General features: G+C 54.2%; 13 protein-coding genes across 13 annotated transcripts; 8 read left to right on the plus strand and 5 right to left on the minus strand.

The window, feature by feature from the left end:
• Positions 1–81: 81 nt before the first annotated feature.
• On the plus strand, positions 82–1,881 carry BKA78DRAFT_117886 (phosphoglycerate kinase). Its single transcript, XM_066882370.1, has 3 exons — positions 82–309; positions 366–786; positions 834–1,881. The coding sequence occupies exons 1-3, from the start codon at positions 244–246 to the stop codon at positions 1,601–1,603; spliced, it is 1,257 nt and encodes a 418-aa protein (XP_066745456.1). The 5' UTR covers positions 82–243; the 3' UTR covers positions 1,604–1,881.
• BKA78DRAFT_311615 (uncharacterized protein) lies at positions 1,734–2,756 on the minus strand. The gene is made up of 2 exons (XM_066888228.1): positions 2,211–2,756; positions 1,734–2,127 (listed from the first exon to the last, which is right to left on the minus strand). Exons 1-2 carry the CDS (start codon positions 2,528–2,530, stop codon positions 2,091–2,093), a joined length of 357 nt encoding a protein of 118 aa, XP_066745457.1. The 5' UTR covers positions 2,531–2,756; the 3' UTR covers positions 1,734–2,090.
• A 395-nt stretch (positions 2,757–3,151) lies between these two features.
• On the plus strand, positions 3,152–6,258 carry BKA78DRAFT_117924 (outer membrane protein Iml2/Tetratricopeptide repeat protein 39). Its single transcript, XM_066882371.1, has 8 exons — positions 3,152–3,335; positions 3,390–3,407; positions 3,474–3,550; positions 3,600–3,666; positions 3,737–5,082; positions 5,164–5,475; positions 5,875–5,948; positions 6,021–6,258. Exons 1-8 carry the CDS (start codon positions 3,254–3,256, stop codon positions 6,067–6,069), a joined length of 2,025 nt encoding a protein of 674 aa, XP_066745458.1. The 5' UTR covers positions 3,152–3,253; the 3' UTR covers positions 6,070–6,258.
• A 1,599-nt stretch (positions 6,259–7,857) lies between these two features.
• Positions 7,858–8,752, plus strand: BKA78DRAFT_249077 (uncharacterized protein; the record flags this gene model as incomplete). Its single annotated transcript, XM_066884440.1, has 3 exons — positions 7,858–7,912; positions 7,971–8,081; positions 8,166–8,752. The coding sequence occupies 3 exons, from the start codon at positions 7,858–7,860 to the stop codon at positions 8,750–8,752; spliced, it is 753 nt and encodes a 250-aa protein (XP_066745459.1).
• Positions 8,753–8,875: 123 nt separating this feature from the next.
• Positions 8,876–10,184, minus strand: BKA78DRAFT_249189 (putative methyltransferase-domain-containing protein; the record flags this gene model as incomplete). The annotated part of the gene is made up of 4 exons (XM_066884453.1): positions 8,876–9,366; positions 9,552–9,666; positions 9,811–9,880; positions 10,033–10,184. 4 exons carry the CDS (start codon positions 10,182–10,184, stop codon positions 8,876–8,878), a joined length of 828 nt encoding a protein of 275 aa, XP_066745460.1.
• A 688-nt stretch (positions 10,185–10,872) lies between these two features.
• BKA78DRAFT_249141 (vacuolar import and degradation protein-domain-containing protein) lies at positions 10,873–11,915 on the minus strand (the record flags this gene model as incomplete). Its single annotated transcript, XM_066884445.1, has 3 exons — positions 10,873–11,234; positions 11,300–11,450; positions 11,502–11,915. The coding sequence occupies 3 exons, from the start codon at positions 11,913–11,915 to the stop codon at positions 10,873–10,875; spliced, it is 927 nt and encodes a 308-aa protein (XP_066745461.1).
• A 215-nt stretch (positions 11,916–12,130) lies between these two features.
• On the minus strand, positions 12,131–13,575 carry BKA78DRAFT_311639 (Mago nashi protein-domain-containing protein). Its single transcript, XM_066888229.1, has 6 exons — positions 13,479–13,575; positions 13,388–13,425; positions 13,233–13,328; positions 13,113–13,176; positions 12,972–13,059; positions 12,131–12,915 (listed from the first exon to the last, which is right to left on the minus strand). Exons 1-6 carry the CDS (start codon positions 13,514–13,516, stop codon positions 12,550–12,552), a joined length of 690 nt encoding a protein of 229 aa, XP_066745462.1. The 5' UTR covers positions 13,517–13,575; the 3' UTR covers positions 12,131–12,549.
• A 366-nt stretch (positions 13,576–13,941) lies between these two features.
• Positions 13,942–17,024, plus strand: BKA78DRAFT_249961 (coatomer subunit beta-like protein; the record flags this gene model as incomplete). Its single annotated transcript, XM_066884521.1, has 5 exons — positions 13,942–14,246; positions 14,300–14,720; positions 14,772–15,161; positions 15,212–16,823; positions 16,879–17,024. The coding sequence occupies 5 exons, from the start codon at positions 13,942–13,944 to the stop codon at positions 17,022–17,024; spliced, it is 2,874 nt and encodes a 957-aa protein (XP_066745463.1).
• Positions 17,025–17,689: 665 nt separating this feature from the next.
• On the plus strand, positions 17,690–19,409 carry BKA78DRAFT_351975 (sphingosine kinase; the record flags this gene model as incomplete). Its single annotated transcript, XM_066891272.1, has 3 exons — positions 17,690–17,906; positions 17,965–18,018; positions 18,079–19,409. The coding sequence occupies 3 exons, from the start codon at positions 17,690–17,692 to the stop codon at positions 19,407–19,409; spliced, it is 1,602 nt and encodes a 533-aa protein (XP_066745464.1).
• A 552-nt stretch (positions 19,410–19,961) lies between these two features.
• On the minus strand, positions 19,962–21,107 carry BKA78DRAFT_118071 (mitochondrial 54S ribosomal protein uL23m). Its single transcript, XM_066882372.1, has 3 exons — positions 20,934–21,107; positions 20,549–20,845; positions 19,962–20,459 (listed from the first exon to the last, which is right to left on the minus strand). The coding sequence occupies exons 1-3, from the start codon at positions 21,017–21,019 to the stop codon at positions 20,225–20,227; spliced, it is 618 nt and encodes a 205-aa protein (XP_066745465.1). The 5' UTR covers positions 21,020–21,107; the 3' UTR covers positions 19,962–20,224.
• Positions 21,108–22,936: 1,829 nt separating this feature from the next.
• Positions 22,937–23,635, plus strand: BKA78DRAFT_311649 (uncharacterized protein). Its single transcript, XM_066888230.1, has one exon. It carries the CDS (start codon positions 23,063–23,065, stop codon positions 23,618–23,620), a length of 558 nt encoding a protein of 185 aa, XP_066745466.1. The 5' UTR covers positions 22,937–23,062; the 3' UTR covers positions 23,621–23,635.
• Positions 23,635–25,626, plus strand: BKA78DRAFT_311650 (uncharacterized protein; the record flags this gene model as incomplete). Its single annotated transcript, XM_066888231.1, has 1 exon — positions 23,635–25,626. The coding sequence occupies one exon, from the start codon at positions 23,638–23,640 to the stop codon at positions 25,621–25,623; it is 1,986 nt and encodes a 661-aa protein (XP_066745467.1).
• On the plus strand, positions 25,617–26,045 carry BKA78DRAFT_311651 (uncharacterized protein). The gene has a single exon (XM_066888232.1). The coding sequence runs from the start codon at positions 25,700–25,702 to the stop codon at positions 25,985–25,987; it is 288 nt and encodes a 95-aa protein (XP_066745468.1). The 5' UTR covers positions 25,617–25,699; the 3' UTR covers positions 25,988–26,045.
• The last annotated feature ends 172 nt before the right edge of the window (positions 26,046–26,217 follow it).

Below are 26,217 nucleotides of genomic sequence, written 5' to 3' on the forward strand. Positions count from 1 at the left end.
ACCCACCAGCACAAAGGTACGCTTGCCATTGAACCCCCCTTCGAGACGTCTGCGAGCTGCAAGAAGACGGCGCTGGTTGTAAAGCGACAATCTTTTGCGCCAAGAGAGCCTGCCCCTCATAGGGAGACATCACTCCACGCTGGACACCGATTCCGGGCAGCTAGAGCCAGACGTGGTCTCTAAAGCTCGCAGGCTTATTGCTTCTCCTCCATTGACCAACTCAGCTAATCGCCGCGCAGCAAAATGTCTCTCTCCAACAAGCTCGCCATCACCGACGTCGACCTCAAGGGCAAGCGCGTCCTGATCCGCGTACGTCTATTCGCATACAATTGAGACGACAATGGACACAGGCTGATGTAGCATAGGTCGACTTCAACGTCCCCCTTGATGCCGACAAGAAGATCACCAACAACCAGCGCATCGTTGGTGCTCTGCCCACCATCAAGTACGCTGTTGAGAATGGCGCCAAGGCTGTCATCCTGATGTCGCACTTGGGCCGTCCTGACGGCAAGCCCAACCCCAAGTACAGCCTGGCTCCCGTCGTTCCCGAGCTCGAGAAGCTCCTGGGCCGCAGTGTCGTCTTCACCAAGGACTGCGTTGGTCCCGAGGTCGAGGAGACCGTTAACAAGGCCACTGATGGCCAGATTGTTCTGCTCGAGAACTTGCGCTTCCACGCCGAGGAGGAAGGCAGCTCCAAGGATGCTGAGGGCAAGAAGGTCAAGGCCGACAAGGCCGCCGTCGACGCTTTCAGGAAGGGTCTCACTGCTCTGGGTGATGTCTACATCAGTAAGTTGTTCCTGGTTTTGATAGATGCAGACGTTGACTTTGCGCAGACGATGCTTTTGGCACTGCCCACCGCGCTCACAGCTCCATGGTCGGTGTCGACCTGCCCCAGAAGGCTTCTGGCTTCCTCGTCAAGAAGGAGCTCGAGTACTTCGCCAAGGCTCTTGAGAACCCTCAGCGCCCCTTCCTCGCCATCCTCGGTGGCGCCAAGGTCTCGGACAAGATCCAGCTGATTGACAACCTGTTGGACAAGGTCAACACCATCATCATCTGCGGTGGTATGGCCTTCACTTTCAAGAAGACTCTCGAGAACATGGCCATTGGTGACTCGCTCTTCGACGAGGCCGGCTCCAAGACGGTCCCCGCCCTGGTCGAGAAGGCCAAGAAGAACAACGTCAAGATTGTCCTGCCCACCGACTTCATCACTGCCGACAAGTTTGACAAGAACGCCAACACCGGCTACGCCACCGACAAGGACGGCATCCCCGACGGCTGGATGGGTCTTGACTGCGGCCACGAGTCTGTCAAGCTCTACAACCAGGCCATCAACGAGTCGTCGACCATCCTCTGGAACGGTCCCGCCGGTGTCTTCGAGTTTGAGAAGTTCGCCACTGGCACCAAGGCCACTCTTGACACTGTTGTCGCTGCTGCTCAGAACGGCAAGACCGTCATCATCGGTGGAGGTGACACTGCTACCGTTGCCGCCAACTACGGTGTTGAGGACAAGCTGAGCCACGTGTCGACCGGTGGCGGTGCCTCGCTCGAGCTGCTCGAGGGTAAGGCCCTGCCCGGTGTCGTTGCTCTGTCGAGTAAGTCCTAGATGATTGCGCCCAATTGAGCGAATGGCTCTGATGGTGTGCATCGAAAAAGGGAGATCGCCCAGGCTTTGATTTCTTTAGGCGGTTCATTGGCAAATAATTGTAGATAACGATGATGATGAATGAAAACATTACTTCAATAATTTGGACTGCATGTTGCTATAAGTGCTGTCTTTGACCTTTTGGAAATCACAGGGAGGTGTGCTCGAAACTTGCCATATCATTTCGCTCAACTTGTGGTTTCAGGCTTGATGTTTGTTATATCTGAATATCATTCCAGATAAGTCTACTCGTTCTGCTGTCCCGCTTCTATGGCATATTCGCCTGAATAATTCCAATGTCTCTTTTAGCTTCTGCATTGACTCTCCTTTCTTCTCTCTCGGCCCTCGCTATTAGCGACTGTGTGCCTAGCTATCTCTCTCACGTTATGAGGAGGTCGGAGAGCGCCGCATGGTTCTCGATGGGGTGCGGTACACAATGCCGGGCGAATCAACCCCTCTTCTGGTCGACCTTTTTCAGTTCCTCCCTGTTGACATGTCAGTGATATCCTTGGACCTAGCGTCTGATAACATCCAGCAGGATGTGTCGCGAATGAGGAGGCCAACATACTTCAGCTGCGCCGAAAAGTCCTCGCTCGTGTCGTCGTCATCCCAGCTCTCCTCCCACAGATGCGTGTTTGCCCCAGCGGCGGGAAGTTCAGCGTCCTCGGTATCCCAGTCTAAAGTGGCGCGATAGTCAGCCTTTAAGCTCTTCCCCGCAGACAGTATTTTCTGGTAAATGTGCGCACCTTCGGAGGGGAAGTCTTCAAACTCGTCGTCCTCCTCGAGCGCGGCGGCCGGCTTGTTGTTCTCGGTGGCCTTGTCACCAGCGTCTTTGGGGTCGGCAGCGGTGTTGTTGCTGGTCGCGTTGTTGTTTTGCGGGGCAGACATGGTGGAGGTGTGATGAGAGGTAGAGAGACGGATCGGCGAGGTGGGTAGCTAGGAAGCTAGGTCCGTTGGAGGGCTGATAGGTTGGTGGGAGGTTAAGCGGCCAGCTAGCTTGGTCGTGAAGCGAGGAGTAGGCGAGAGTTATGCAGCACGTGGACTGGAACTGGCGGTGGGAGCAGTAGACCGGTGATGTCTCGATGGATAGGTAGTGGTTGTGGTGTTGGTCAAGCTTCCGGGGCGGTCAGAGCGGCATATCACACATGCGGCGCCAAGGCCTCGGAGGTAGCGCGGGCTTCTTCCTGGCACCCAACGCCCGGACCACCCGGGGCGATGTCATAGGTCGAGCTGAGGGCGACGACTCCGGCTCTGCGATGCGTCGTTGGACGCCAAACCCGAGACAAGGAATAATGCCAGGGCCCTACTTCTACCTCTCGATTCCAGTTCCCCTACGTCTTCGACACCTCCCTCCTCCTCCTCCGCTGCTGCATATCAGCCCGCCCCTCTCGCCCGCCTCCAGCTAGCCCGCTCCGTCTTCATTCCACCTCATCTCAGCTCCAGCCCCAAAACCCTAAATGCTGTGCTCCTGCGCCGCGGCTCGTGTGGCATTTTTTGTTTCGTTGCTGCCTGCGGTACTTTTCTAGCTGTCGTTTCTTCGCTCAGCTCCTCGCCTTACCTCGTCCTTTTGGTCGTCTGAGCTTGGAAACCGTCTTGTTTCGTTTGCCCGCCATGCCTCTCGGCGGATTGCTGGGTTCTAGAGGCAAAAATTCGTCCAATTCGTCTCTCAGCGCCGAAGATGAGCCCCAGCAATGTAATTCACTTTTCCCATGCCGAAAATGCTTCTCAGTCACTAATCCATGTTTAGTGCAAGATGCCTTGTCCGGTGCGAGCGAGTCCATGTCCAGGGAGTATGCGTAGAGTAAAGCGCAAGGCGCTGACCTGAAGATAGCGGCTGCCCACATGATCAACGACGACATGGAGACTGCAGAGCGTCTTCTAAAGGACCGAGATACCCCTTTCCACAAAGTACGAATGCCACCGCACCACCCATTGTCCACTGGTTGACATGCAATAGCTAGGATGGGGGGTTGTCGTCTTCATGCGCGCAACCCTTGGCTTCGAACAGGGCGCAATGAAAGAAGGTGCGCGAGTCATCCCCTACCACTCTACGCTTGGAGAACAGATGAACTGAGGATATGCTCCTCCGCCTAGCTGCCGATGCCCTCAACGAAGCCGAGAGCACTGCCGCCGACTACATGCGCCGCGCTCAGCGCAAACCCTCACGATCTGCCATTTATCCCGCAGGATCCGAGTTCGCCTCGATACAGGCGCAAGCCCAGCTCATGAATGCTATAATCTGCATACTGAACGAGAGTCTGACAGAAAGTATTCGCGGATTTTACAAGCTGCGCAAGGGCTTCATTGCGCTGACCTCCATCATGGAGGCGGAATTGGCATACTTGAAGAGCTTGGATACCGCAAAGGCGAATGGTTCGACACAAGCTCAAAGCAGTCGGTCGAGCCTCAACTTCAAGGAACACAAGCAAAAAGACGAGAATTCTGTAGAAGCAAAGGGCTTGGCTGCTTTGACCTCATCCAACCCAGATTCAGGCGCAGGGAGCAACGCCAAAATCGCGACTGCAGATTCCAACGGAGCCGAAAAGGTCCTCGAAGATTCAGACAGTGTCAACAGCTTCGTGGACGCCGACGAGTCGCACCCTGACTCGCCTAAAACCTCGAAATATGAGGGACACCTGGACGTTACTGGGCAGGACAACAAGTCTCAGGGGCAGGATGAACCGAAATCCTCGTCAGAAACACCACCGCCATCCGACTCGCCAGCATCAGGCATCGCTGAAGTAGAAGCCCTGGCCTCCGACCTCAACGAGGCGCTCAACATGGCTACCGACATCAACGCCACGGATCCCTCCTTTATTGGCAAGGACCCCATCGACATTTATATCCACTCCTCGACCAACATGTGCTTCGGCGTCTTTATGATCCTTCTCTCCCTCGTTCCCCCTGCATTTGCCACCCTCCTGAAAATTGTGGGTTTCCGTGGAGATCGCGAGCGCGGCCTTGCCATGCTGTGGCAAAGCACGCTGTATGACAACATCTATGGCGGACTCGCCGGACTCATGCTTCTGGGCTACTACAACGGCTTGATGGGCGTGTGTGACGTGGTGCCGAGCAGCGGGCGTGGCGCGTATCCTCGCGAGAGATGCAAGTTGCTTCTGGGAGAGATGCGACGGCGCTATCCACGTAGCCATTTGTGGTTGTTGGAAGATGCACGACGTCTTGTTGCTGAGAGGCAGCTAGATGAGAGTCTGGCGCTGTTGGAGGGGAGTAAACCGAGTCCGCTCAGGCAGGTCGAGGCGCTGCACTGGTTCGAGCGGAGCTTGACCTTGATGTTTGTGCATCGCTACGAAGGGTGTAGCGAAGGTTTCCAGCGCTGCTGTGAAATGAACAACTGGAGTCAGGGGTTGTATTTGTACATCTCGGCTTGCGCACATGTAGAAGTGTATCGTAAGCTCAAGAAGCAAGACGAAAAAGCTGCGGTAGGTTTGCATCTCGAGACTCTCGTTTTGCCGTATCCCAATGTGATACCCTTTCTGATGCTCAGAGCTAACTCATTACAGGCCAAACACGCCAAACGCGCCGAGGATCTGCTGCTCCGCACTCCAGCTCATACGTCCAAGCGCCGCCTCATGGCCCGGCAGCTCCCCTTTGATGTCTTTGTCGCCCGCAAGCTTGCTAAATGGCAGGCTCGTGCAGCAGCGCGCGGCGGGTCCCTAATTGATGCCGTCGGTGTTTCGCCGCTAGAGGAAATGATTTATTTTTGGAATGGGTACAAGCGTATGGGCGATCGACACTTGAGCGATTCCATGAAGGCGTTGCGTTGGAGCTGTTTAGAAGACCAAGCATCGGAGTCTGGCGAAGAATCGAAAGAAGTGGAGAGGCATGAGGACACGGAAAAGGCAAAGGAAGTGGACACCTCGATCTCAAGAAAGACTTCCGAGTCCTCCGACACTGGCTCTGGGATCGGAGCCGCACCCAGCATGTCCAAGTCGACATCGGAGCCCATCGACGAACGTGCCCTGCACTCTCTCCTCACCGCGGTGGCCCTACGCGCTCGCGGCCACATCGACGCTGCCAAAGACCGCCTTCGAGATGGAGTATTGTGCTACGATTGGGCATCTCTCAAGGCATGCGGCCGTGAAGCCGACATTTGGGTTCTACCAGCCGCGAATTACGAAATGGCCGCTTGCCTGTGGGTCGAAAATGAGACTGCTAGAGAGAAGAAGGGAGCGGCGGCGGCTGGGCAGGTCGGCGAAAGTCGTGAGGAGAAGGAGAGGCTGAGGGAGTGCGGTAGGTGGATAGAGAAGGTAGCTAAGTGGGGAGAGGGGTACGATTTGGATACGAGGTCTGTTATTTTCGTCAAAGATTCGTCGATGAGATGGATGTGCTGACTGTGTTTGACAGATTTGGCCTTAAGATCGTCACAGCAAAAGACACGCTCAAGCGGATTGGTGTCGATACTGTGACGTGAGGTATGAAGAAACCGACTTGGTGGGACGACTTGAATGTCACGACGTCTATGTGACACGCACGGCCTGTAAATGATCGATTGGATAGACCATAAAAAAAGCTAGACCTTTGGCACTATCGAAATCCGATATGATTAGTCTCGATCGTGCTCAAACTTTGCCTACGATTCCAAAGAGAGTGAGTGCAGCCACATTGACTGTTGACACAGATCGAATGGAACAAGTCGCTTTGGCATAATCGCAAGTGACTTGTCATTCACACTGACGAAGCCTATCGGAACATGTAAGAAGGTGATTCAGCTTTGCGCTTGTATGTCTTGTCTAGCTGTGGTTCACCTTCATCAATAGCATTGTCTCCAACAAAGTTATTCTCGCATGTCTCTGGAACAATGGAGTCTCAGACCACCAAATATCCGACACTTCAAGCGAAAGACAACTCCCGAGCTTCGAGTCGAAGAGTCACTTTGCAACGCGGGTGCTCGAAAGGATTTGCAAACAGTATTTCCATTACAAGGTGCCTCCGAGGTCGAGATGGTTGTTTATAAGGGCCGCCTATCCACCCTCAGGAAGACCTTAACAGACAGACTACACACAGCTCACTACCAAACTCACCACTGCTCTTTACGCTCATTCACACTTTTCCGACTTTTCAAAAACAGAAGAAAACCAAACAAAATGTGCACCAGAACCAAATTCAACTGCGGCTGCTCCGGCCAAACCACGCGCTGCGGCAACAAGGCATGCAAGAAGCCCACGCAAGTCAAGTCCGAAATCGCCTGCAGCGACCAATGCGCGGCTTGGAGGGCCAGCATAGCTACAGCGTCATCTTCGACGGCCAAAAAGCCGGCAAAAAATCCATCTGCGAAAAAGACGCCAGCGGCGAAGAAGATGAAGAACAAGAAGAAATGAGTAGTTACTCTTAGAGTAAGCCGCTGTTGCAACGGATGGTGAACGACACATGAACATCACGATCTAGAACCTGAATGACGACACGCCTTTGATTGAAAGAATACGCTGATACGACTGAGCATCCCTTTTTCCCCTTGAAAACCTTGCTTTTCTCATTAAGATACGGCATCCCCTTCCTGTCCTTCCTGTTTAAGTCAACCACAATCTCACGCTCCTTCCAACTGAACAAACTTGCTACGAATGCTCCCTGGGAAACGCCTTTTCTTATGTACGGCTATCGACACACTCGCTACCAAGCCCTTTTGGCATCACAAATGGAATCTTCTTTTGTCTTACATTGTCCATCGTTTACCTGACTTTTAAGTATTCTTTTCATCTTGTTATATATGCACTGGACATTGGAAAGAGGGGAGAATGTTTGGAGAAAAGGAGAGGGAGGTTGAGGAGCTGGACTTTGAGCAGAAAGGCGACGAACGTCATTTGTTGCTGTAATTCTCATGCTCTTGACGCAGATGACGCAGCAATTCTAGTGGATTTCCTCATTTGGAAGATGGTCCATGTCCCGAATCGAATCTCTCTCTGGAGCTTGTACGGCTTGTATAGTATAAGATATCAATTCCTACATCACTCTGCTCCTGTGCTGAATGTCTGGATAATGATACGTTTTTGAGGCCTCTTTCACTCTTCAAGACATTGAATCAGTTGAAAATTTGGCCTCACTTTAAAGGCAGCAAGGCACACAGTAATGAGGCCCGTGCATCCGCTATCGATAACAGCCCCGGTCGTGACTTTTTGCCCGTCGTCAATTTACTTTGGTCCATTATACACACCCGCCCGGGAGTTTTCTGTGAGATCTTTTGCGATAGAGCTGGCGTTATGGCGGAATCTACATCTCCCAACAGCCCTTTCATCCGGCAGCTCGCCGCAAATGGTACCGCGCATTCTGTTCCTCGTGGTCGACTCGAGTGCTAATGCGAGGATTGCACCAGACAAGCGCATTCGCGACAAGGCGCTCGAGAGCCTCAAGATGTTCCTCCAAAGCCGGACGGAGGGACTCGACGAGATTGAGCTCCTGAAGCTCTGGAAAGGCCTCTTTTTCTGTACGCCGCAACGCTTCCACGCCCTCTCAACAACTGCTCACCTGTCCAACGGCACCTGCTAACCACCACGCCGTGCGCACACAGGCATGTGGCAATCCGACAAGCCCCTGACGCAGCAGACGCTCGCGCGCGACCTGGCCGGCATCGTCGACACGCTCCCGCAAGCGCTGGTGCTGCCGTTCCTGGCCGCCTTCTGGCAGACCATGGCGCGCGAGTGGAACGGCATCGACGCGCTGCGCATGGACAAGTTCCTCTACCTCGTCCGCTGCTACCTCAACGCCGGCTGGCGCCACTTTGCCGCCCGCCGCTGGCGCGACGCCCCGCGCCTCAGCCAGTATCTCGACATCCTGCGCCAGACGCCGCTGAACCCCACCGAGCCCCGCATCCCCAATGGGTTGAGATATCATGTCGTCGACATCTACATCGATGAGCTGGACAAGGTGGATGAGAAGCGCGAGGGCAACATGCCTTTGGAGGAGGTGCTGGCGCCGTTGCGCGAGCTGGGCGAGAAGAGCGTGACCAAGGCTGTGCGGCAGAGGGTCAGGGAGACCTTGGACGACGAGGCAAAGAAGTTGAGAAATTGGAACACGCAGGGAGAGGAGAGTAGCGAGGAGGAGGGGAATGAAGGCGAGCAGGATCAAGACGAGGAATGGGGAGGTATTGATGACTGATATCAAAGGAAAAACTCGGTTCATTTTCTCGGGTCACAGCGAGGCGTCTTGGGTTCATCTGGGTTGAGGTCGTTTTGATTTTGCAATGTCTATCTAGAAGGGCTCCGTGTGGAAGCCAAGCCATCATGGCCAAGGGGGGTCTTCCGGCCTCCTGAAGCAAGCAATGTACTTCTTGCCTCCGTTCCTCGTGACCTTCTTTCCCTCCTCCGTCTCCGTCTTCATGACTTCGACACAAACATCCCCCTCGAGCTCCTCCTCAGGTATCCTCTCAAAGCCGGGGTGTTTCTCAAAATGGGACACCATCCACAGATGCAGGTCCTCGACGTCGGTGATGGTGTAGACGATGCCACCGGGCCGCAGCACGTATGCGTACTCGGAGTTGAGTGTGTAGCTGACGATGCGCGCCTTGTGCTTGCGCGCCTTGAAATGCGGGTCCGGGAAGCACAGGAAGATCTTGGAGAGCTGGCCTTTGCGGAAAAAGTTGGGCAAGAACTTCATCGTGTTGGCCCGTAGGCATGCCACATTCTGGTACATGCCTGTCGACGCATTCTGGATCCGGAGTGCCTTGGCTTTTTCTTGCACAAACTCTGTGACTGAGGTCCGGATCTCGAGGCCTGTAGAATGTTAGACATGGAGTCGATCAATGCTAGTTTGCGTGTGAAAGGGGAGAGAGCAGAGGAGCAGAAAAGTAATGATCATGCGGCTTTCAACGGACGCTTGAACGCGAAACCGGTGGATCCTCTTCGACTGTCGAAGAGGGAGGGGGAAAAAGAACAGAGAAAGCAAAAATTCCACGAACCTAGCAACAACGTCTCGGGCAACTTTGGCGCCAGCGCAAACAGCAGGCCGCCAAATCCGCAGCCAATGTCGGCAATCTCGACATCTTTCGAAATGCGCTTCTGGCCAATCGACTTCTCGACAATGCCGCTCTCCGCTTGGTGGTCCACCTTTTGCTCTTGAGTCGGTTGCTCCCCCGCAGCACCACCGTCGGTCATTTCGACATCCCCTGCTCTTGCTTCCTCTCCTGCCTCCTCCGATTCCGGCTGCTGGGGTTGGACTTGGGGCTGCTTCTCCACCGCATAAGCAGGGTACAGGCTGGCCCAGTCCATGTGCTCTGGCGCGACGGGGCTGTAGGACGCATCAATAGTTAGTCAATCCAGTCAACCAGGAAAAAACAATTGCAAATTTTCCGCCACAATTTTTGCCCATTCGCACTGAGACGTCGGAAAATCTCCAACCCTCTGGAACCCGTCTCTTTCATTAGGAAGGTGAAGTCGTACTAAGTCAGCATGTGGTCCGAGAAGGGATTTGCGTGGGCACGCTGCCGGTAGAACTTTTTCTTGGGCAGTTCGGCGCCCGCCGCTTCGCCGTTGTGTGAGATTTCATCGCGGTAGGCCTCTCGTTTTTGCTTTTTACTTGGTTGGTCCGGCATGGTTTCTGAAAAGTTGTTGTGTGTTTGTTCAAAGATCAAAAGATGCCGGGTTCAAAAGCAATATGGAAGCCAAGCAGGCAAGGCCCTAGCGCGTCCAACGTGCGGTGCTGCCGACGGGAAATTTAGTGGTTGCCGGTCGCTGCCATTTTCAACAACGCCACCATCGGCTTCGCAAGCCCACCACGCCTCGTGGCACAGCTAGGTCTGCGTTGAGTGAGATCTAGGAGCATTCGGAAAATTCTGTTCCAAGCGGAATAAGAAGAAAACTCAATCCATATCCCCCAAAAACGCGCTTTTCGCCGTTTGTGCACCGTGGTGTCCCCAAAGCTGTAGTGTACATACTACATCAAGAAAGTGGAATAGAGGGGCTTCAAATACCCGCAGAGACCCAAACCCAATAAGTGCCTTCCTAGGAAACCAGAGCCCGCCATGATATTAACGCAATGATTCGTCCACAAAAAGTCTCAGAGGCACAGAATCCACGCCCGTTGAACCCACTTCGGTGCGCAGTTGTACGCTGCGGGGCTCCCAAAAGATGCAACTGCTAGTCGTCACTCGTATCTCATCGAAACTCAATTGCGCCCATGCATCCGCGGTCGTCGACGTGCTCCAAGTCCAACTGCTGATACCTGTTGGGGAAAGGTTGGTCAGTGCCAAGCAGTGGTGCCAGCGTCATGAGAAAGGGCACTCACTTTTCGCTCTTAGCATGAAAGTAGATCCCGCTGATCTTGCCTGTAACCTGACTGAAACAGATGTAGTAGAACCCCTCAAAACTAGCGCCGGATATGGTCCGGACGGTGTGATCGGGCACGAGGAAATGCTCTTTCCATCTCATGAAGAGATACTCTCGCTGGGCAAAGTTCTTGTACGTGAAATCGGCACGTTTGGCCTGTTTGGCCAAAGGGCGCCAGGCAGGGAACCGGCCCCAGTGCTGCATGTCGACTTTTTCGTTGGACCCCCACTCTGGCCTGTTGGTCTGAAAAGTGTACTTTGTTCCAATGATCTCGCCTTCGAAGTAGGTTGTGAGGGTGGGATGGTCATCGGTCAACCCTGATGGCTTGTCAACGGCTTGTACAACATGAGATGGCGTGATGGGATTCGCGCGTGGACCATACCTTGTATCCGGAGATATCCACACAAACAATGTTGTTCCATGTCGACATATTTGATTTCCACTTGAACTTCGTACACTTGTCGGTCAGATTGTTGGGTGCCCTTGAACTTGCTACCGGGTCGGAGGTATGACGACGTAGAGTTTGGGAGGAACTGTCGTAGTTTGCGTCAGAGAAGCAATTTTCGAAAAATGTGGCAGCTTACCCTATGTTCAGGCCATGCGGAGCTTAAAAGTTCGGGAGACCAGGAGGCAGCTGGCGGGACCGGAAGGCTTTGATGCAAGGCGCGATCGGTGTATGCGGCGTCGCCGGTGGCGCTCAGAGGACTAGGAGTGTCCCTCAGAGGAGCATCGTCATCAGTGTCCATTTGCTTGGATTGGACGTCGCTTCGAGGCAAGCCATCCGGTCTCGTGTTGTCGTGGTCGGCAGGCGGCGTAGCGAGTTGCGATGGTTCGGGACGGGGCGAAGAGAGGTGTTCGGGGTCTACGGTCTGGTTGTGGATCGCACTGTCCTCGGGAGGCGCGAGGGAGCGCGCATTCTCTGGGGGACATGTCGTGCGGGCAGAGGTTGGGTCTGGCGGAGGCGAGAGCATCAGGGTGTCTTGACTCGGTTGCGGCATGATACTGGACGACGCTCGATGCAGGTATCAGGGAGATAGGCGAGAATCAACATCAGAAGAGTGCACCAAGTGGCCACCAATGGGAATTGAGCAAAGGCGCAAGATTAGAGGAAATAGAACGATGAAGAGCGACTACAGCAGGGAGCTGCGCGAAGAGGCGGTTGTCATGGCGGACTTGGAGGAGACGGAAGTGAGAAGTGAGTTGGTGGAAAGGTAGTTCGCGGAAGAAGCAGGCAGGGCCAGCGGCGGGAGGCTCGTGGTCCCCGGCTCGGGGCCTTGACCTTTTGGGCCTAGGAATTGCCTGAAAGTCCCTTGGCCGCCAACGCCTGCGGGGAAACCATGAGCTGCAATCACGTGGCGCTGCCAAACTCCAACGGTGCGCCCTTTGGCTGGTGTTGGCTAAGATATCTTGGGTGGTAGGCCGACGGTCAAGTCTTGGGTTGGTGGTGCCGACAGACGCATTGCATCATCGCCTCTTCGACCACCACCTCTGTGGGGCCAGACCGAAAACCCACCACTTCACCATCTTCTATTCTTAGCGGCCGATTTCTGTGTTTGCCGTACATTTGTTGCGCCTTCCATTGTTTCTTGCTGTCCCAAAAGGGCGCAGTGTCGCGGCTGACGCTTCGGCAGCCTAGTCCTCTATGGCTGTTTTTTGACCCTGCTGGAAGCGCTCATGACCATGCGACGTCCTTTGGCATTCGAATGACCCAGCCCTCCCTCCGTACAAAAGTGCCCAAAGATGGAGGACGACAAACCGGCAAACCTTCCTCAAAGTCTCTTCCACGCTAAGCGACCTCAAATGGGCTTGATCTGTTGTGGGCGCAACGCGTGAGACTACGTTTCTCCAGTGATGAAGCGGCACCAGACTAACCTTGAAGTGGAGCGAAATGAGTGAAAAGACAAGCGCCTTCAGGTCTTGCACAAGATAGTAGAAGACGCGCAGACCTTCGGGATCTGCCGACTCGGTGACATCCACGAGAGATCCAATCTTTGCTGTCTGCACTCGGCGTTAGGGGCACGGCGCATTCAAGTTGCGAGAGCACCAATTCATACCTCGAACGAAATGTGTTCATTTCCCAGCTTGATTTCCAGCTCTTGACGGCCGTCCTTGTTCTTCTGAGGCCACTTTGCATCGTCTTCCCTTTGCAGCTGTCAGCCGCGCCATTTGCGACCTTGAATGGGCGTGCTGCTTACTTCATGATCTCACTCTCCTTGATGATGCGCTTGATTTCCGCAATCAAAGTAGAGCTGACGCACACTACAAAGCCATCAGATTGGCGTGCCTTGGGTTTGCTGGCGTTCATGAGGCCTTACTTTCTTTGCGAATCAAAGAGTCGTTACGGTAGTTGGAGTTGTTTGCGTAGCGAGCAGTCGCACTACGGCCATCTCCAACGGTGCGAAAGTCGAACTCTTGAGGTCGTCAGTAATCATGGCACTCCGAAGGCAAAGAGCAGAGCAAGGTCCATTACCAAGGAATTCATGACCAAAGCGGCCTGAGTGCCCGGAGCTGGAGAAAAATGTTAGCTCAAATTATTCATACCGCAGCAGACAGGGTCTCACTAGTAGCGCAGATAGAATTGCTCACCGTCGGGCGCCATGGCTCCAGCAGACGGATCAATGTTGACAGAAAGTGGATCTTGCAGGTGGTGGTTGTCGCGGGAGACTGACGCGATGCGCGGGCAGCCCGAGCAAGGATACTGGCTAGGCGGTGAGTGCAGCCGACGAATGGGTCAAATTGAACACCTGGAGATCCCAAAGGCCATCAACGAGCCAAGGGGCCCGACTGCTCACATCAAGCGCCAAACGCCACAACATCTTCTCCTCCGCCTTCGTCGGTCCCCATCGCAGCTCGACCAAATCTGCCACCCGTCTGCAGCTTCGCCGCTCCCTCAGACCCAATCATTCTCCCCCCGCACTGGGCAGCGCATCACCACTGACGGCCGCAGCGGGAGACCGGAGCAGGTGGCCGCCTTAGCCTCCCCCGACACGAATCTTCTTTCCAACTCACTGCCACTCCTTCACCATGGCGACTTTTCTGGATAACGCGTACAGCCTGGTGCACCAGGACAATGCCGCCGATCAGCCCACGTTGCAGGAGCTCAAGACGCAGTTGGAGAAGGGGACGGACGATACCAAGATTGACACGATGAAAAGGATCCTGACCATTATGTTGAACGGAGACCCAATGCCTGGCTTGCTCATGCACATCATCCGCTTCGTCATGCCCTCCAAAAGCAAGCCTCTGAAGAAGCTCCTCTACCTCTACTACGAAATATGTCCCAAGCACGACGCCAATGGCAAGCTCAAGCAAGAGTGGATCTTGGTTTGGTATGTATTCCTGCTCGAGCAAGCTTGAGATTGAGGTGGTTGACGTCTCAAAGCAATGGCATGCGGTTTGACTTGCAACACCCGAACGAGTACATTCGCGGCAACACCCTGCGCTTCGTCTGCAAGCTTAGGGATGCCGAACTGGTCGAGCCTCTTCTCCAGCCCGCGAGGCAGTGTCTCGAGCATCGACATGCCTATGTCCGTAAGAACGCCGTCTTCGCAATCGCATCTATATACACGCATTTGGAGTCTCTCATCCCTGATGCGCCGGAGCTGCTCCTGAACTTTTTGGCGGAGGAGAGTGATCACACCTGCAAGAGAAACGCCTTTGCAGCATTGGTGTCCATAAGCCACGACAAAGCTTTGGAGTACCTCGGCGGCGTGTTTGACGGAATTCCCAACGCCGACGAGCTTTTGCAGTTGGCGGAGCTTGAGTTCATCCGCAAGGACTCTGTTGCCAACCCGCAAAACAAGGTCCGTCAATTCTTATCTGCATCGCAGAATCATGGCGCTAACTGTCGATAGGCAAGATACTTGCGTCTGATCTTCGACCTTCTCGAGTCCAACACCTCGACCGTTGTCTACGAGGCCGCGTCGTCCCTTACCGCTCTTACAAGTAACCCAGTCGCCGTCAAAGCTGCCGCTTCAAAATTCATCGAACTTAGCATCAAGGAGCCCGACAACAACGTCAAGTTGATTGTGCTTGAGAAGGTCGACCAATTGAGGCAAAAGAACGAGGGCATACTTGACGACTTGACATTGGAAATCCTGCGCGTTCTGTCCAGCCCTGACATTGATGTGAGGAAGAAGGCTCTGGAGCTCGCCATGGAAATGGTGTCCAGCAAGAACGTCGAAGAGGTCGTTATGCTGCTCAAGAAGGAGCTCTCGAAGACGGTGGACGAGCAGTACGAGAAGGTATACAAAGTGGTAAAAACCATTTTGGGATTCAAGCTGACTATTCCCAGAACTCCGAGTACCGTTCGCTGCTTATTCACTCCATTCACCAATGCGCCATCAAGTTTTCCCAGGTTGCCGCCAGCGTCGTTGGCTCCCTCATGGATTTCATCGCCGACTTCAACAACGCTTCAGCCGTGGACGTCATCTCGTTTGTCAAGGAAGTTGTGGAGAAGTTCCCCGACCTCAGGCCAACCATCGTCGAACGTCTGGTGTCTACTTTGAACGAGGTCCGGGCCGGAAAGGTATATCGTGGTGTGCTTTGGATCGTCGGAGAGTATTCGCTGGAGGCTAAGGACATTCGCGACGCCTGGAAGCGCATTCGCGCAAGTCTTGGAGAAATTCCCATTCTGGCATCTGAGCAACGCCTCATGGACCAGGTCCGCGATGGTCAAGAAGACACCAAGGAGCAACCCAACGGCCACGCGAATCCTTCGCAGCCGTCCGGATCTCGCAAGGTTCTTCCGGACGGTACCTATGCCACGGAGAATGCTCTGACCAGCCAGGCCGCCGAAAAGGCCAGACTGGAAGCCGTCAAGGCAGCGCAAAAGCCACCGCTCCGTCAGCTCATTTTGGATGGCGATTTCTTCCTTGCAACAGTGCTCTCTTCGACACTAACCAAGCTTCTCATGCGCTACTCTCACATCTCCGATGATGTCGCTAGAGTCAATGCGCTCAAGGCAGAAGCTATGCTCATTATGATATCCATCATTCGTGTCGGACAGTCGCACTTTGTTAAGAACCAAATCGACGAAGATTCCGTTGACAGGATCATGACCTGTGTGCGGGCACTGGCGGAGTTTCAACAAAAGAAGGAGCTCGAGGCTATTTTCCTTGAGGACACTCGAAAAGCCTTCCGCACCATGGTCCAGTTTGAAGAGAAGAAGCGAGCTGCAAAGGAGGCCATTGAGAGGGCAAAGAGTGCCATTCAGGTCGACGACGTGATTCCCATCAGACAACTCGCCAAGAGGAACACGACCGAGGGTGCCGACGAAATTGAACTCGACTTGGAGAAGGCCACTGGCGGTGATACTGCCACAGAGGATCTCTCGTCCAAGTTGAGCAGGGTCGTGCAGCTCACTGGCTTTTCGGATCAGGTATATGCTGAGGCATATGTCAAGGTTCACCAATTCGACATCATGTTGGACGTGCTGCTTGTCAACCAGACGACGGACACGTTGCAGAACCTCTCGGTGGAATTCGCTACTCTCGGTGACCTCAAGGTTGTCGAGAGGCCAACGACGCAAAATCTTGGACCCCACGACTTCCTGAACGTGCAGGCCACGATCAAGGTGTCTTCGACTGACACGGGTGTCATTTTTGGCAACGTCGTCTACGATGGTCCCAGCTCCACTGACACCAACGTTGTGATCCTCAACGATGTCCACCTTGACTTTATGGACTACATCCAGCCAGCGCACTGCTCAGAGACGCAGTTCAGGACCATGTGGACCGAGTTTGAGTGGGAGAACAAGGTCAACATCAACTCAAAGGCCAAGTCTCTACGCGAATTCCTCAAGCAGCTGATGGCGGCGACCAACATGAGCTGCCTCACGCCAGAAGCGTCAATGAAGGGCGACTGCCAGTTCCTGAGCGCCAACTTGTACGCACGTAGCATATTTGGTAAGTTTCGATGAGGTTCGAAATAATGAGTGGATTGAAGCTGACGTCATTGCAGGAGAGGATGCTCTGGCCAATCTGAGCATCGAGAAGGAAGGCGAGGATGGTCCGATCACAGGTTTCGTGCGCATCCGCAGCAGGTCACAAGGCCTGGCTCTTGCGCTTGGTCATCTCAAGGGGATCAACAAGGCGGGAGACTCATGAGGAGCGGTCCACGGGCTGTATTGATTTGGTAACGCGGGCACTTTACGACACATCTATTTGGATGTCATGAAGGAGAGCGCAGGTGTTGGCGGAGGATATGTCTCGGGAGAGCTAGGTAGAAGCGTGTTTTGCTTGCATATGAGGGCGTAGCAGTACTGTGAAAAAAATAGCGTAGCAGGGGCCGCGTGGACGGCAAGCAGGACGGCAGGTTTATTAATTAGCAAGAAGTATACGCCTAGGAAGTGTTTGTTTAAACGGCAGGGGCCTGCATGTACGATTCCCTCATAGCCATGGATTCTTCAGGGCGGGCCGGTCCCTCGCAGCCTTCACAGCAGCACCTCAGCCAGCCATGAGCCAGCCACCATGCGCACCACCAGCGGCGCCAAAGAGGGAGCGGAGAGTGAGGCGTGACGTGTGTCGGTCGACGGGCAGCTAGCAAGCAAGCCAGGGCCTAGTGACTGGAGTGAATGACCTGACAGAGACGGACAGTCTCCATTCCATCCGTCGCCGCCTCCACTCCCTTCCACCCGCGCTGCCGCACCCGCCATCCATCCGGATCCCGTCGCAATCTTATCACGACGTCTCGCGCGCATTGATGACCGACCTGAGTCCGTCTTGAGCCTCAACATGCCCGAGCCTGCCGTTCTCTCCTGCCGCCTGCCAATATGACTTCGGATCAAAGCCAAAATCCTTTTCAGGACCCTCCCGGTCAGCCGCCATCCCGCGACGACCCGTTCCGAGATCCTCAACAACAACCTCCAGGTCTCTTTCTAGTCGAGCCTCGCCCGTTGTTTGATGCCTCAACTTCCGACACTTCCGCCATGCTCAAGGTCGGCATAGACACCACCCTGTCCCTAGAAGGCGACTCGCTGCTCATTTTCGGTACTGCTCGGCTTTTGGAGCTCCTCTAGCGACAGAACTGGCTAACTGCGCCCCGCAGATGGAGCTTTGACCGATGACGATGCCGCCAAATGTTGTGGTCTTGTACCGTGTAGTACGTGCGCCGTTACACCCCGTTGAGCTACATTTCGCTGACCAGTGCACTCCGTACTAGAATCCAAGGCCTCCCAGGCGATTCCTCTCCACAATGTGCTGTGGGCAGAGCTCACCGGTTCCGAGGTTACCGTCCACTATGCGCGCACAGAATCTCCCAGCGTTGTCCGACCAGCCTACCTAAACTATACGGTCAACAAGAGCAGTCGCGACGATGCGCAGACCTGGGTTCAAGAGCTGCTCGACCGTGCTTATGGAAAAGCGCAGAAGCAAAAGCGCATCAAGGTCCTGGTCAACCCATTCGGCGGCAAAGGCAATGCGGAGAGGCTGTACATCAAGGAGATTGAACCCATCTTCGCCGCTGCTCGCTGTACACTCGACGTCGAAATTACGCAGTCTCAAGGGCAAGCAGTTGAGCTCGCGGAGAAGCTCGACATCAACGAGTGGGATGTTGTAGCTTGCTGCTCGGGCGACGGCATCCCTCACGAAGTCTTCAATGGGTTGGGCAGGAGAAAGGATGCTGCCAAAGCTCTGCGGAAGCTCGCGGTTGTCCAGCTGCCTTGTGGGAGTGGAAACGCCATGAGTTTGAACCTGAACGGAACCAACAGCTGCAGCGCGGCCGCTCTTGCGATTGTCAAGGGCTTGCGAACTTCTTTGGACTTGGTCTCGATCACACAAGGCGGCCGCCGCTACCTATCTTTCCTTTCCCAATCAGTCGGTATTGTGGCTGAGAGCGACCTGGGCACGGATCATATTCGTTGGATGGGTGCAGCGCGCTTCACAGTGGGCTTCCTGGTCCGCCTTCTCAGTAAGACTGTGTACCCATGCGATCTGGCTGTTGGAGTCGAAATCGAGGACAAGCCATCCATCAAACAGGCTTATGCGCACGAGGCCTCCAAGCCGCCGAAAGACGGCACAGAAGAGCGCTCCCCAATTCGCAGTCCTGACCCAGACAATACGGGCCTCCCCGAGCTCCGTTTCGGCACCATTAATGACCCCCTGCCCGGAGAATGGACGCTCAAACCCTATGATAATATGGGCAACTTCTACGCCGGAAACATGGCGTACATGTCTTCCGATGCCAACTTCTTTCAAGCGGCGCTACCGTCGGATGGCTGTCTCGACCTGGTCTGCATTGACGGCGACATCCCGCGGTCCAAAGCCTTCAACACAATGCTCGCCGTCGAGAGCCTGACCTTCTTCGACCTGCCTCACGTCAGCTATCGCAAAATCTCTGGCTTCCGCATCGTCCCACGCGAGCAAAAGGACGGCTACATCAGCATCGACGGCGAGCGCGTCCCTTTTGAGCCGTTTCAGGCCGAGGTTCACCGTGGCTTGGGCACTGTGTTGAGCAAAACCGGCCACTTGTACGAGGCTAAGGGTCCTGCTTGAGTGCGAAGCCAGGTTTGGGTACAAGGCGAACTTAGGTGGGATATTTCTATCTGGTTAGGACCAGAAGGAGTCGATGGAAGCCGTGTCGAGGCCCTGATATTATTGCTTTTTCCTTTTGGGAGGCTTGGGTGCTATATTGAAAGCGCTTTGGCGCGGGACACTTGGAGACGCTGCGCTGCATAGCGTTGCGTTGCATCTTCTGTGGGTAGATGTAAATAGCAAAAGAGATACCCTTACTAAATTCTTGAAGATATTGGTGCTCTGCGGGTGACTGAGAAGATAGATTCATGCGACGATGGACAAGCAAGACCTACATTGCATCACCACTTTCAGGGTGCATTGGGATCTCTGCTTTCAGGGGTCGGCTGTGGTGCGTGAATAGGATTGGAGAAGCATTGATATTTCCTCTCCGTCATTTTCAATCATTTGGAAGACACCTCTTCCTGCTTGTAGAATCTATCCTACAATCCCGATTTGGTGCCCGGCCTCTCCAGTGATGCTTTCCTAGCCATAGCTTGCCTCATCTCATGGCAGCTAGTAGCACTGCCCCCTTGTGAAGTACTCTTGTACCCGAATCCCCATATCCTTGTTTGAAGTCAAATAAAAGCTTTGCTCAGCCAACTCCATGCTCTCATCCCTCGGTATATGTGTGGTGGAAATGAAAAGATCTCGGTCGTGTTGTACATTTTTATCCACCACGCCCCGCCCCAAAGGTATCTTCTTCATCGGCTCATCATCCTGGCTCCGCACGAGCGTTCCTAGGCCCGGACGATCGAGAATCTTGTGCTGCACTCAAGATCTTGCATCTTCTCGTTTCACGAAGTCTTCTTTTCGGCGCGGCTCCTGACTGCTTCGCTCTTCACCTCGGACTCCGCCGGCGCCCTGATCTTGAATTGTTGGCCAGGCTTCCACCTCTGCTTGCCGCTGAGCAGCGCTTCGGCCTGCTCTCTCAGTGTTTTCGTGTCGCTAGGCTTAGCATGTACGTCGTCCTGTTGGTCTTGCTGCTTTTCCCTGTACTTCTCGGCAGAGTGGTAGAGATCGTGGGACCATCTGTTGCAGGGGCGAGATATGTTAGCCATTGTCTCCACGAGCATTCGACTTGCATTGTGCATATTAGGAGGTAATAGACGGAGACGTACGGCGACAGGTCTTCGGGCGCCTCGGGCCACACAAACGGCCTGTCCATCTCGACCGTCATCTTCTTGATGGAGCGCTCGCGGTACCAATTGCGCTGCCTGGGGAGTACCGCGCCGGGCTTGTCCATGCGCAGCGGCTGCTGCTGCACGTACGACCGAATGGTGCCCACCGTCTCGATGCCGTATACGTGCCACAGGTAGTCGCGCATGTCCAGCTTGTTGAAGTGCAGCGGCACGAGGAATTTGGCGAAGGTGGGCGGCAGGAAAGGCGTTCGTACCAACGTCACGGTGAACATGGGCCTGTCAAGCGGCGCCGCGCAAGGCCGCGCGCGTGGTCAGCTAATTGCTCTGCGGCGCAAGAAGTGGTCGATGGGATGGGGCGCTGTACATGAAGACTTGCTTCTTGCCGACCTTGAAGGGCGCAAACGGCTCAATGAACCGGGACGCTATTCTTGTCGTTGCCGTAGCTGCCATTGTGACGGGAGGACAAGGTTTCGGAGGTGTCGAGGTCCAATGCGGAGCTTGGAAGCGGAGGATGGGCGAGTGCTGTGGGGAGTTTTTGGGATGCGGTGGCCAGCGGCAGAATTGGCTGGGCGTGTTTGATGCGCGGGTGGTGACGGGCGACTCAGCGCGCGGCCACTCCAACCATTTTCATTGCCCCCATCACCTCTTCACCACCCATTGCCTCTTCGTTATGTGCCTCCACGCCGAACTCTTTTCATCACCTACCTGATTGCATCACCGGATCTCACACCTTCCTTTTCAGACTTCGTTGGAGCCGCTGCTTTACAAACAATCCGGCAACACGTGCCACCATTCCCGCCGAGGAAAACCATCTATGTCGCCTTGCTCTTGACCAGTACCACGTATCTCATCCGGATCGCCTCGAATACCAGCAAAATGATCTTGATCATTCCGGACTTCTGAATCGTAGCCACTCCGCAAGATTTCAAGTTTCCATTTTGATTGTGGGACACGAAGGTATCTTGCCCGAGCCAAACAGACTGAAGCGTTGGTATGACGCTGTGCTCTTAGCAGACTGTCGTTGAGTCTCTGTCAGATGAAAGGGCAGGTCACGGGAGCTTTGGGTAGCTTGGTGGCTTGGACGCAAGATTGATGAGCAAGAGGAGGCTTTGAAGAACTAAACAAAAAAGGGGGAACGTGGTTTGAAGCATCGACTCGAGGCGCATTGATAGGCCGAAGTCACGTTACAAGAGCGTGGGAAATATGCAAAGAAAATTCACGACAGAAAGCGGTTTGCAGGATTCTTGATATTCCAACAACCAGATCAGACTTCGATACATCCAATGCCGAAATAGAATATGTATCCTCGACGGATCATTGTCTCGTCCAAAGCTAGGACTTTCGAATCGACCTCCTCGGATTGTTCTCATCATCGACGCTTGCGCATTCACAACCCGTGCTGTAGGCCTCATGCAGAGGCGTTGGTCCGCCTGGCCACCTTTGATGCAGCCGGGAAGCAAACAACTTCGTCCCCTTTATTTGTTCATTGATTGAGAATGTCGATCAAGTAGAAACAGAAAGAACGACGCACAACTCTTCTCGGTGGGCAGTATCGTCGCCCTTCGCGCCTTCTGCGAATTCGACGGCTTCGGCGAACCTGCTTGGCTTGGAGTTCGCCACTACCTTAACCACCTCCCGGTCGGCACTCTCTGTTTACAACCTCGCATCCATCCCGCCTCTTCCGTCCCATCCTCCCATCCCATCCCGTCCCTTCACTCTCCACTCCTTTTGCGCTGCTTTCATTCACTCATTGGAAGCGAACTCTGCCTTTATATCGCGACTGCTCTCCTTCAAAGGTTCGTTACCATTCGCAGACGGCGCTCTGCCGGCGGATCTGCCGCCCAATCCATTGAGCTTCTGCTTCGTATGAGACTGACTGTTGCCTGCGCGGTTTGTAGCAATCGGCGGATATCCGCACACAGGTTTCGACCACAATCGTGCCTTGACGGATACCAAGGCAAACTTTCATTCGGCTCAGCATCCGCTGCCTTGCACATGCCAGGACACAATCATGTCCCAAAAATTGAAGTATGCGCGCCCTGATATTCTTGCTGGGCAAGCTGCTAACATACTCCCAGTCCTGAACAGGAAGCCGCCCTAGGTACGTGCCTTCTTCATACAGATTGTACTCCGACCTCGGACACCCCGTCACGTTGCTGGAGTTGTGTCCGGGCTTTCATATGCTTTTTGATACTAACAGGACCTTAGAATGGCTGACTGAAAATTCCCGTCACTCAGAGGATTCGAGGTCCATGCAACGTCAATCTCCTGGTCCGTCCAGGGGTGGACCGCATTGGAGCTCTGTGAGCCGGCATGCCAATCCCTCCCCTCGACCGACTCAAGCTCCGCACGCCTCTGCATCCAACAATCCATACGATGTTCTGGATACCAACCCTGATGCCGACTCGCCAGAGAGTTCCAGTCCAGGTTCTGCAGGGCAAGCTACACCCAGCCCTACCCCGCAGCGCGATCCACACTCGGACAACCATTTGAATGATCTCGGCGACAATGGCCACGATCAGCAGCCGGCGGCTCCAGTCGATCCATATCAAAACTTGGACGCGCTTGAGGGCCCGGTTTCTCGGCTTTCGGTCACAGATACCTCGCCGCAGAATCAGACGCAGTTCCCTCCACCCATTAGAGGTCAACCATCGCCTAGAGGTCGAGGATCTCGGGGCGGTCGAGGCCAAGCCGGTCGTGGTCAGTACAGTCGTGGCCAATCCTCACGTGGCGAACCCTTCCGTGGCCAATCTACTCGAGGCCAATCCGCTCGAGGCCAGTCCATTCATGGTGGAGGTCGTCCCACTTATTCCGCTGCCGGCCCCTCCCGTGGATATCATGGCTATGGCCGCAACCATCATTCCAACGCCGGTCCTTCTTCACAAGCCCCTTCTTGGCCCGGTAGCCCAAATGATCCTCGAGGCTCAGACTCCGGTCCCGGCCGTGGCGCATCTTCCCGTGTCCCATCCTCGCCTGGTAACCTCCGCAGTTCTCGAGGACCAACTCGCCAAACCAGTTCCGGTCCAATCAAAGCTGACAACTCCATCTTGATGAGAGTCGACAGGCCTATGTCACGCTTTCTTTGCGAGCACAAGGATAAGCATGGATCATATCCTCCCCGTTTACACGAGATCGCTTCCCTGTCAAACACCCACGTCCAACCCTTTCGCCACGGTGCGTCGGGAGCCGATATTGAATATCCAGTCATGAGCTTGAAGTTTGACCGCGCCTCTGGCGATGCAGTCCAAAGCTTCAAGGAGATGTTTGATGATTGGAGCAAGAAGGTGCTGGAAGAGGCTAACCCACGATGGGCTGATGCACCTGGTGGATATATTGCTCACGTTGAGAGGGCACGTGCCAAGGCCATTCGGAACAAGGAGCAAAAAGAAAAATTTTGTCAACCCCGGCCAGATGGTGTTCCAGATCCTACCTGGTCGGTCTCGGTCGAATGGACGGCAGATACTCAACCGGGTGATATCCTTGGACCAAAACACACCGCATTGGATCCTATTCGGAAAGAAAACTGCTGTTGGATCACTTGCAAAAGGGAAAATGATCGTTTCGTTTTCACAGTGGAGGGCGATGACCAGAAGAACGTATTCGATGCAGCCGGAAGATTGGAGCAGATTGCGGGCCAGGCCAAAGCAAGTCGGTTCAATGCCGAGACGGCCTACATTCTCGATGTTGCGGATGGCATGGACAACCTGCCGGACGTCCGGGTCAGCGATTACTATGGATATTCGACCAACAGCTCCCAAGGCAAAAAGCCCCAGTTTGTTTCACCAGCTAGCCCAGTCAGCTTCGCCAGAAACACTGGACAGGCCGCTATGGAGACCCTCATCGGCAGCATCACAGCCATGACCGATCAAGCTCAAAAGTATCGCAGCTGGCTAGAGTTCCGCGCTTCTCTTGGAACGTTCGTGATGTTAACGTACCCAGCGAATTTGAAGACAACCGACTTCGACGATTTCTCAGCTACAATGGAAGAGCACCGCATGCGAGCACTTGTTACAAAGGAGATTGGGGACCCACGAATCGAGTCACCTTTACTCCAGCGCCTCTGCGGAGCCACTCATCTCCTGGTTGTGCCGGATATCGCCGAGTTGACGCAGAAGCCGATCTATTCGGCAACCTTCAAATTTAATAACCAGGACAGAGGCGGTCGGCTGATGCTTCGCGTTGAGCTTTCCTACGCGGAAGGCTCTACAACAGTTGAGCAGAGGCGCTGGTACAGGCTCAAGCAAGGCAATGAAGAACCCCGAAAGATCATCGACGTCAACTTGGTGAATTTAAGTCAGGGATTCGCGTGGCATTTGGGGATGACGGCCGCCGAGAATGTCGAGGAATCGTCATTGTCTGAGGATTACCGGAACTTTCCAGATTCCCTGAGCCTGAATACCGAGGATCGCAACTTCCTTGTCTTCGGCCCGCATGGAGGAAGAAGCCTCAAGGTCCCTTTGCACTCAGTCTACCAGAAGCGACTCTGGCGGATCGAGACAAAGTTCGGCTATTGGTTCGTCGAAGTTGCAGGAGGCCAAGAAACGACTTTCTCTGGAAGAGACATGACATGCGATAGTTCCAAATGGACGTTGAATGTCTTGAACCGCGAGCACGAAGGCACCTTTTCGTCGAACGCCAACCTTGATGTCGGAAAACTTGCGGACTGGGGACACGACAAGCCAATTGAGGGGTTGTTTCCGTGGGAGGAGTCAGAAGAGCCTCCTCCAGGGACTAAGATGACCACGTCATTCAAAGAGTACATTGAAGGCAAAGGCAAAGGCAAAGGAAAGGCCAATCCCGAACACGAAGAGACGCCTCGACAGAAGAAGATGACGAAGTCTTTTGTTGGCGGCAAAGGCAAAGGAAGGGCTGACCCGGATGACGACGAGGAGCCTCCGCAGTCGGATCCCAATGATGGACCGGCTGATCTCAGTGGGCTTAAACAGTTGTTGAGTCTCCTGCATGGTCTTCATGATGTTGTCGTCGAAGGCTACACTCCACCTTCAACAGCATCAACGACAGTTTTCGGCTCCCTTGATGCTCCGGACATTTGAAACAACGTTCTGGATTCTCTCAACCTCCCGCACCCGAGCTCAAGGATATCGCAGCGTAGGGCAACGCGGAGTCTTCATGGGCTTCGGCTCATTCCCTTTCCATCCGGTCTTTTGCGCTCGCTTGTATTATTCTCTCATCGCCCTTCCAATCACCGCGTCAGTACCTTTTAATCAGCATTTTAGTCCCCGTCGATCAGCACTTCAGCCCCCTTCAACCCCCTTCAACCAGCACTTCAGGCCCTTTCAATCAGCACTCGCTTCCCCGATCGCAGTCTTGCTTGCTCCAAAAACACGAAACAACGACAAAAACCTCACAAAAGACGGCGTTTCCATCTGTCCCGCCTTAAGCCCCTGGGATGGATGAGGGAGGGGGCGTTTCTTTGCACTCAGACCGTCTTCACTTCGATAGCACTAATTTAATTGACTTATTTTTAACAATGGAAAATGACAGCGTGACTTTGTTGATCTTTGAGCTCAGATGATTTTGTTTGAGCTTAAGTAATGGACACAATGAGAATGGTCTAAATCCACCAGTGGGTTGCAAAAGAACAGTTAAAGCCGGGGCTTAGAGCCAAGATTTCGTGCCGTATAAGT

This window comes from Phyllosticta capitalensis, assembly GCF_038381095.1.
Source record: "Phyllosticta capitalensis strain CBS 128856 chromosome Unknown BKA78scaffold_4, whole genome shotgun sequence".
In the NCBI taxonomy this organism is placed as follows: Eukaryota; Fungi; Ascomycota; class Dothideomycetes; order Botryosphaeriales; family Phyllostictaceae; genus Phyllosticta; species Phyllosticta capitalensis.